This window comes from Anas acuta, chromosome 8, assembly GCF_963932015.1.
Source record: "Anas acuta chromosome 8, bAnaAcu1.1, whole genome shotgun sequence".
Classification (NCBI taxonomy): domain Eukaryota; kingdom Metazoa; phylum Chordata; class Aves; order Anseriformes; family Anatidae; genus Anas; species Anas acuta.
Window position 1 is genome coordinate 17,641,099 of NC_088986.1, and position 9,891 is coordinate 17,650,989.

At 34.1% G+C, this 9,891-nt stretch overlaps 1 protein-coding gene across 4 annotated transcripts in view; it reads right to left on the reverse strand.

Annotated features, from left to right (window-relative positions):
* TPR (translocated promoter region, nuclear basket protein) overlaps positions 1–9,891 on the reverse strand; it is a 43,615-nt gene that overhangs the window by 33,252 nt on the left and 472 nt on the right. For all 4 annotated transcript variants that reach the window (XM_068690657.1, XM_068690659.1, XM_068690658.1 and 1 more), the window contains exons 2-12: positions 8,787–8,891; positions 8,362–8,435; positions 6,870–6,966; positions 6,315–6,418; positions 5,492–5,656; positions 4,690–4,782; positions 4,491–4,571; positions 3,046–3,133; positions 2,409–2,549; positions 1,408–1,499; positions 421–618 (exon numbers count right to left, since the gene is read on the reverse strand). In XM_068690657.1, the coding sequence (XP_068546758.1) occupies positions 421–618; positions 1,408–1,499; positions 2,409–2,549; positions 3,046–3,133; positions 4,491–4,571; positions 4,690–4,782; positions 5,492–5,656; positions 6,315–6,418; positions 6,870–6,966; positions 8,362–8,435; positions 8,787–8,891 (1,238 nt within the window). The remainder of the gene's footprint in view (positions 1–420; positions 619–1,407; positions 1,500–2,408; positions 2,550–3,045; positions 3,134–4,490; positions 4,572–4,689; positions 4,783–5,491; positions 5,657–6,314; positions 6,419–6,869; positions 6,967–8,361; positions 8,436–8,786; positions 8,892–9,891) is intronic.

The window sequence follows — 9,891 nt, forward strand, 5'->3', positions numbered from 1 at the left end:
TAGGAATCAAAAGCCATAATGTTTTATGCTCTATTAGTGTGCTTATTAAAATTAATAGGAACTGTAGGAACTAGGCACCAAGGTGTTTTTTTTGTTTGTTTGTTTTATTTTAATTTTTTGACAAATACTGATATTTGCTTATAAAGAATTCTACTTTCACAAAGAATTCGAGATAAGTCACTGCATTTAAGCCTTCAATGTAATAATCGCTGAAGAATGCTGTTTCTGTGAAATACAGCGTTTCAGGAAAATAAATCTCAAGCTAGAAAGTTCAATGGACATTTTCCCCACAGCAACAGCTGACCAAAAGATCTATTTTATACATATAGGATTAAGGAAGGATTATATGCAGGATTAAGGAAGTACTAATCAATTTTTTCAATATTTTTACATGTTCTTTTCTCCTTCTTTTATACTAACCTTCATAGCTTGTTCAAGCTTTGCAGACAGACTAGCAACAGCTTTTTGGGAACGCTCAAATTCTTCACGCTGACGTTTTAAGATTGGTGCTTTGGCTTCCACCTCCTGCACTATTTCATCCAAATATTTATTAATTCTCTTATTCTCCAGCTTTTCCAAAAGCAACTGATCCTGAGTTTCTACATATGCATTGTACAGCTGCAAAAGATTTTTTTTTTAAAGACATCTGTCCAGATGCGTCAAAGAACCATTGGTAATTACACCATTAGAGCAGTCAAATTTTATACGGAAATAAACTAATTTCTTCAAATAAATGAATATGACAAGTAAAATGTTCCTATGGGTCATACCACGTCAAAGCAATTATCCCTACTAATTTTAAAACTGCAAACATTTATAGTACATCTGTATATAATAAAAGAAGAATAATATATATAATAAAAGATACGCAACTATATATAATAAAAGAATAATATCCCATAACAGGGATAAATTTCAAGCAAGTTTAAGACAAAAGAAATATAAAAAAAGCAGCAAAACCAGAAAATTATTTAATGGATGGACAGAATGAGCGATAACAGAAGGAAAATAATTCATGGATATGTTCATTTTTCTGCAAGAATAAGCCAATGCCACAGCAAAACAAATCTAAATTATGCAAATATGCATAAAAAAAAAAGAAAAAAGGAAATAGAAGAAAAGCTCCTATCAAAAATCCATACAGAAAGTAAGTTGATGTGCTCAAAACACAAACAAACAACCCTGTGAGTGTTTTGATATACCAGGGAAAATCTGTCATTTATGCCACATAAACATCCCAAAATCATAGCTAATAAAGCTAATAAAATCCTCAAACACAGGATTTCATTGGCTTCATTCAGGCATTACACCAAATCCTAGACTGTGCATGAAAGTCTATATAATTTTATTATTAGTGCATCTGTTGGCTATTCAAGGGCCTTGAAACTTGAAGAACTTCTCACTTACCTCTGTTAATTTCATTCCAGGCTTGACCACTTTAGCTACTGCCGCAGCAGTGGGAGACATAGCTGCCAGTTCTTCCTCAGACAAGATAGCTCCTGAATAAATAATCCCACCAATTACCATTAAAAAGTTGCAGTAATTTGCATCTTAAATATTCTTTATTGATATAAAAAGTGTCCTCATACACCTTTGCACTTTCTTAACTACTGTATGTTAAATGATCGTATTTTAACTTCTTAAGGTTACTGGTGCAAGAGTTTTCTGCATTCTATATTATACATACACATGTACAAGTGATTGATATTATATTTAATATTCTTTTCATTTATTATCAAGCCCTTTGACTAGTTTAATTTGAAACGATGAACAGTTTTTACTATTAGACTCTTAAGACTTAGATCATGCCAGAAGGTAAATAAATTGAGATAGCTGAAGCAGAGCTTAACATATTTCTTGGCAAACTGCAGGAGGTTTAGAGTGGCAGAGTGCTTGTTGACTTTCACTACATTAACATAAGAAGACAGAAAATTTACTTAATGCCTCTGTGTTCCTTTCTGCTCTATTCTCTCTTGCACATAATTACCTTCAATATTACAAACATTCAACAAACAGACTATTCTTTACAACTAGAGCAGTTAATACTGAGCAAGATTTAATGGTAAATAAATTTAAAGACCAGCATGTCTGGTGTTTGTTTATAAAGAGGAAAATAAGAACAGTTTACCCTCCCCGCTCCACTCTGCAGAAAACCATTACAAGCAGGATGATTCAGCCTTAAGGAAAATATTCTCTTTTCCATTTTCTTTGAAAAGGTATGTCAGACTAACAAAAGAACTTAATAAAACATTTTGACAGAAATGCATTTTTCTACTGGGGGAAAAATATATATTATAAAATATAAATATATAATATATCTATAATGAATATAAAAGCATAGTAATTTCATGGTAGACTGGTAAGGATAACATGCCTGAGGCTTCATGTATTTTAGCTCTTAATGTTACCTTTACGTTTCGTTGTGGATAGAAGATCGTTAGCATTCTCTAGCTCCTTTTCCAGCTTACTGATCTTCTCTCCCAGTTCTTTTTCCACTACAGCTTTGGACTCTTCCAACTCAGCCAAATGCTCTTGGGTTGCTTTATTAGCTAAAATTAACAAGCAATTTTTGTTTTTTCTTCTTAAGAAAGACAAAAGTTGGCATATGAACCTTAAACTCCACTTTGACTTTTATATAATCTTCAGATCACACTGAGAAGAAAACTCAGTAGTGTGACAGAAGTTAGAACTGCTGCCCATCCCCTTTTCATTCAAGTGGGATAAAAATAATAACTGCCCATTTATCAATGGAATCTAAAGCTAAAAAACTAAGAAAGTAAAATGAAGAGATATGCTTCTCTCTCCTAAAAATCCAAAGTAAAATTCCAGGTATGTTTGAAGATCCCCCTGCCCATAAATGCCTTCAAGTAAATTCAAACATAGTAAAATGGTAAAATTTCTGTTACAAAATTTGATCTTTCTATCCCCGAATCCTAGAGATTATCCCTTCAGAAATGCTCAATATCTATCTTTCAATACATCACCTTACTTATGAAGGAGAAAAGTTCTGCTTCTCCCATTTGCCATTTCTGACTCACAGCTTACCTTCACCTGCTTCCTTCAGAAGCTTGTGCAGCTCTTCTACTGCTCCTGTCAGTTCATTGCTCTTTGCCTCTGAGTCATCAGCAGCACTCTAAATAAAAACATTCTATTTAAGCTTTTATTACATAGTAAGAGCAACTACAGAAGAAAGCTTGAACTGACCAAAGATTATAAACATACAGATTTTTGAGTAAAATACAAGAGATTCAGCTGAACTAGTAAGTGTTTCCACTTGAATTAACTTGATGCAAACTGTCTTGAGAGCAAGAAGTGTCAGACACTGATACAATAGGACAAAACCAACTAATATGTATGTTTCTATGTCCTTTAGCTGCTTCACAGGTGGTACTAGGTTTTTCTTTATTGAAGGGCAGGAACAATTTGAAGATACTTTCAGTGTTCGATTTTGATCATTCTTAAAAATTTTAATTTTTCAAAAATCTTATGTAAACAGTCTATGTTTCTTTGCTACCAATTAAAGATCTCATGACTGCATGACTTCACAATACTTCAGCAGTTCTGCAAATCCATTGGAAATAACTGAAATCAAGTTGAGAAAAGTCTCAGAGTAGGCTCTCATGTGAGGACACTAAATCTGGACGCCTTTAGTATAAAGTCAGCGATTCCAAACATACAGCAAACCTTATGTTAAGTAGAAGGCAAATATTCAAGCCCCTTCAACCCAGTGCTTCTATAATTTAAAGAAAGCAGTAAAAAACAACCACCACTACCAAACGAAAAGATAAACGGTGATGCATGGGTAAATTAGCTATTGACTGTTAACTGAAGGGTCATCAGCTAACATCTGGTCAGACGCAGTATTAATGCAGAATTCAAGCATTCTATTGCACTTAATTTTAGGTGGGTATTTATGCATTACAACTCTGGAAACAGAACTAATTAGCCTGTGAACCTGACATGCGAACTAATGACCATTCAGTTGGCCTCTTTACCTATCTTTGTCTTATTCAACATACTATAGAGTATTTTTCACTCTGAGCTGACAAAACAATCAAAAATTACTTGCTTAGATACTGCTTGACACAATGCATGACATTCAGCTTTCTCAGCTGGATCTCTAACACTTGCAGTGTTTACAGAAGTAAACTTCTAGTAAACATAAAAGATTGCTTCCACTCATCTTTTATGTAACATTTAACTCCTAATACATCATAAAATATAGCTACTGATACAAATATGAAGCCCTAAGTCAGCATAAAGTTACTATTTTAACCAGGTTTGTTTAAACTACAAAATGATGCAAACATGTTGCCTAAGACAGGATGTTTTACAATGTTTTGTAATGGAGGTAGTCTTCCTCACATCCTCTACTTTGCAGAAGGGAAAAAAAAGAAACAAGCAAAAAACTCACAAAAATTGGCTTGCACTACACTTAAGCCTAAGATCAGCCACAAGTAATACTCTTATTGCTGAATCATTAAACTTACCTTATACAAATTAGATAATTTTATGTGGGCATTCAGTTCATTGTGGAATCTTTCCTCCATACTAGCTTGTTGTTCTTTTGCCTAGTAAGTGAAAGAAGAGACAGGGCAAGGGAACATTCAATCATTTCTATTTCATGCTTTTTTTTATTTTATAGAATCAACTGTAATGCTGTTATGCACGTACTTCAAGTTACCTTACCTCCTTCAGTTTATTCAAAAGGTCTTCCACGTGTTTCTGAAGATTTTCATTTGACTGTTTTAAACTGTTAACCTGTTCCTCCATTCTGGAAACCTGTTCAAACAGTAAATGAGGATACTATGTATAAATTTGTCTTTATTTTAGACAAATTAGTAATTAGTTTCGAAAATACCTATCCCATTGTTAGAAAATGTAAACTTTTATGCTCTTTTTGGCACCTTTGTTTGTTTATAAGTATAAAATAGTCTTGGCTCCAACACATTCAGCTAAATGAAATAGTGAGAATCCTCAAATTGCTCATATTATGTATACCCAAATAGCTGCATGATCCTCAACGCAGGTAAGCGCTACAACTGACCCGGTTAAAACAACTATTTAGGTATCTAAACAGAGGCTCACTAAAGTTGAATATTTGCAAAATACAGCCACTGATTCTAACACATATTTTGATTTAGGAAAACAAAAATATCAGCAACTCACCTCCAAAAGGAAGTTAAATCAGATTCTTCTGCCCCTTTCCCAATTAAGAATTATATTCCTGTACATTTTAATTGCATTGTATTGTTTTATCCTTTTGTTATCAGTGATTACAAAATTTCTAGCTTACCGTTAAAAATTTGACAGTCATAACCATTCGTATTCCTTTTAATTCTCAAGTTAAAAGAAAGAACTCCTTACTAATTGCATAAAACACATTATTTTTTCCTTTAATACAGCTATTACTTATTTTCGTTAAATTCGGGTAATCAGGAAATAAAACTTTAAAAAAATAAATGGCAAAAACACTCAGAAATTACATTACCTCTTCCTTCTTGTTCTCCAGATTACATCTGAGCTCCAAGATTTCATTGCCTTTCTCCCTGGCAGTATGTAGAAGTTCATCTGTTTTGGCTTTCAACTCTGTGTTCAGCCAGGTGTTTTGACTCTGTAGCAGTTCCTTCTCTTGCTCCAACCTTTTCTCACGGTACTAAAAAGAAAATCACACATTGTAATTGTACTGGTTCCCTAGAAAACAAAGTAGCTAACCAAGTACTACGATCAGTGTAAAAATGATGCATATTAATTTGGTAAATAACACCAAATTAAAGGTAATACATTGGCAATACTGAGTTACCAATCTCAGACTAAGAACTTCCTGACACATAAGTTAGTTTCCTCAATGGTTATGTCAGTTGGGAACATTAACTAGGTTAATATCTAGTTCAAAGAAATAAATTAAGGTATCAAAGTATTTCTCCTCTCTTCTTCTTTCACCCTTTCAATTCTTTATGGAGTTACTTCTGTCCACACAGAAACATTCACAAATAATCATTTTTCTCCCTTCTACCTGCCTTTGCAGAGCCCTTCCTCCTAGCTGGCAGAAGCAGCCACTGTTGCCACTGATTAGGCTTGGATAAGCTTGCCTAACTCAATGTTCCCCTCTCCTGCTTGTCTTCCATGAGTATACTTCTCACTTCCAGGCCCAACAATCAATTTTAAAATAAAGTCATTTATCTTAAGTAACAGAAGTAGGCTTGACCTACTTTCAAAGTCAATAATGACAAAATGGTTACATCACATATAAACAACTACTTACTGGTAACACTACGACATTAACAGGTACTACACACGTAGGAACTACTCACCTTCACAGTAATATCTGATGTTTGAAGTTCATCCAGTTTTAGCTGAAGTTTCACCTTTTCTGTGTTTGCTTCTGTTAGTTTTTCATTTAAGCGTTTAACATCCTCTGGGGGAAGGAGAAATGAAACCATTGTTAAAATCAAAACGTAATTGTAGAAGTAAACGTAGAATTCAGTTTTCATTACTGACCAAGTTTAAATGAATTGTAGAGAATGAGAACAAACAACATATATATATATATATATATATATATATAAAATGTATAAATAACATACATATAACAATATATAAATCATAAAATATACAATATCTCATTACACAACGTATGATTTTTTATCTGGAAAACCAAGTATCAGTTATCAAACTACTGTAGTTTTGGGCAGCTGGCAAAAAATTCCCGCCTTGCTTGCTTTCTTTTCTCTAAATAGCTTCCCGATAATCCATTATTTGCAGCTGCCTATATAGACTGGATATTCCATAGTAGTCCAGTCATTGAAGGAAGTGTTCTACTTAGCACAATCATATGAACCAATTCGTTAATATATTCTTGGTTATACCATTTAAATGTTCAACTTCCTGAGATCGTCTTTCACTTGTTCGAACCAAATCTCTCTTTTCAGCTTCCAGTTCTTCTTTTTCTCTACTTAATTGGTTCTGGAAAAAAAAATAAAAAAAAATAAAGAAAGAGAAAGCTGATTGCATTTAAGACAGTTCAGCCAGTATTTACACTTACCATAACAGGGAAGCTTGCTAAATGCTATCCCACCCAACTCCAGAGACTGAAAACTGGGATAAGAAGCTTCTACAGTGGACAAGCAAAACGGTCTAAACTAAAGAGTATGAAACTATGGCTGAAGTCCATTGTTTCCATCATGTTGGGAAAAAGTCAAACAATTTCAAGTTAACGTACCTACTCTTCTAGAACCTAAAAGACAACAGGTTTCAGTTCTTTTTCTCCCCCATAAATCATTCTGATACTAATGTCCAACTGGCCTTTTGTGCTTAAATGCAAAATACCAAAGATCAGACAGCAAAGCAGAAAGAATTATAACACAGCTTTCAAGACCAACATACTGAATAGGTAGTCTCCATGCCTTTGCATTTTAACTGACATTAAGGTCTGGACTTACATAAGACTCCTCCGGGTTCTAGCTGTATTTGAACAAAGACTAAAATGAAAAATTTCGTACATACAGCAGATAAAATGAACTGAAGGCCTAGAAAGAATACAAATCAAACAACAAGAACTGTTCAAAACTACATCTAATTATAACATGCTTTGAAATACAGCATTTTTAGATATGGTGTTCATTGAAACTGTTTTATTTGGTTAAATAAAAGATAACTGAGTAACCGAGGAACGAACACAAGTGAAAAAACAAATTAAAAAACCAAAGTCAATAGTCTTGGATTATTTACAGGCCATAGCATTGCCTTTGTTTTCTAAGGTGGCAATACAAACCACTTCAGGCAGACCCATGTAAGGCCCTCTGGCAAAACAATCACATCCGCCTTCTCATTGTGGAAGAATCAATATAATGATAACGTTTTTCTTTCCTGCTCTGAAACTAGTGTTCTGCTGGATCAGTCATCCAAAGTGACTCACTCTGTAACCCCACAACTTCTGCGCGTAACGCAAGGAAAACTGTACCAGGATAGGGGAAAGAATGGAAGAAAAACAGATCTCCACTTTAATTTGCAGCTCAGCATTAGATTAACCGTAACATGAAGTTTTTGTCTGATTTTTGAGGTTCATCTTAAAGTCACTTTGGAACAGGTTTCAGATGGGATGAAACTAATCTATTCAAAATGAATTAAGAACATCTGCTTTGACGTATGTTCACCTGTAATTTCATTTGCTAGAACACAAACTTATACTCAAATAAACCAACATGAGAAGCATGTGCAACTTTCCTGTACACATGTCCATCTGGACGTGTATATCAATACAAAGTTGTGCTGATATCAACACAGCCCAGCTTGAAATTTGATTGTGTTCTTCGCTGGCATCAGACAAACTGAAGTCTTATTGCCTAGTTCTTCTAGTACCTGGATGGATGCATTACGATCCTGAGCATCTTCAAGCTCTCTGTTTTTCTCGTTCAGTGACTTCAACTGCTCATCTGTTGGGTAAGAGCACACAGTAGTGAGGTGTCTGTAATAAAAATCCAGTAAGTGGATTGAGTGGACTAGACAGTATTGTGGCAGCCTCAAATAGTCACTGGGGGCAGAGGTGTTTATTGTGAAGAGAAATAGGTAAGCCACCATATTACTATTACAACTTTTTCCCCGTTAAAACAGAAAATTCCATTAAAAGACATACATAAGCATGAAACCTCCCTGTTTGCAGAAGTAATAATTGCATTTGATGGTTGAAAATTCAACTCCTATTTAAAACTTAATGCATTTCAACATAACATTGGACTACAGAATTAAAATCCCGTCCAGTCTTAAGAATGCACGGTTATACTCACGAAGCTTTTTAACTTCCTCACGGAGAGTTTGACATTCTTGTGTCTCAGTTACAAGCCTCTCTTGACTTTGAGCCAGTCGCTTTTCTACTTCAAAGTACTGTTGTTCTGAAAAATAACAATACTACCTCAATTCTGCTTCGAAGTTGTTATTCTTCTTTCTTATATTTATCGAGGATCCATACTTACAGACTTTAGACAAAAGCAGCATTTGTCAATAAAATATATTAAGAATACTAAAATAGAATTTGAATAAAAACATCTTTTTGAAGCTAAAAGATAAACTTTTACATATAATTAGCACTGTTTAATGCATTTTTAATATGGAAATATATGTTTCCAGAAATGATCCACAAAATAACAGTTTTGATTAATTTTTATACTTCTTCAAAATTTTTACATAGCTAGAGAGTTATATAAACACAATCACGTAGTGGGCTCAGTTGAGTCAACATAAAGATTCTTATGTCTTTAGATGTGAGAAGACAGACTACCTCTACACATATACAATGAAAGCCACATAAGTCTAGGTGTTGAGATTTAATTTGGAAAACGTTTAAAAGTTCTTAAAAAAAACAACAACTCTTGTGCTCTATGCTGTTTCTCGTAGCACTAAAAAAAAATAGATCTGAACTTTGATTCATCACCTGAAACACTCTGTCGCAGAGCTTAACTGTTAAATGCTTTGTTAAACCAGAGTTAATTAATCAGGCACAGTGGACTTCTAGGGAAGTACTGAGGGATTTTTTTTTTAAATGTATTTTATACTTCCTGCCACATTTTAAAATTCCAAGTAATGCTGCCTTCCAGCTACAAAAGAACAACCAGCACACAAAAGAGACTAACGCGCTAAAACTTGTGATTTACCTTAACTTGACATACGTCAAGTATACTTGCAGTATACATACCGTACATTTTAATCACTTACTGTAGCTAGGCTTTTATCGTGAAACAGATAGAAAGGTTGAAGGAAAAATAGAATGTTTATGCCTAGTAAGTAAACTAACTTATTTTGTCAGCCATGTCCAGGGCTTACACTCATCTACCCTCCTCCCACTTTACTCTAGCTCTCCACAGCCATCAGTTTCTCTATGACCATGTAATCTCC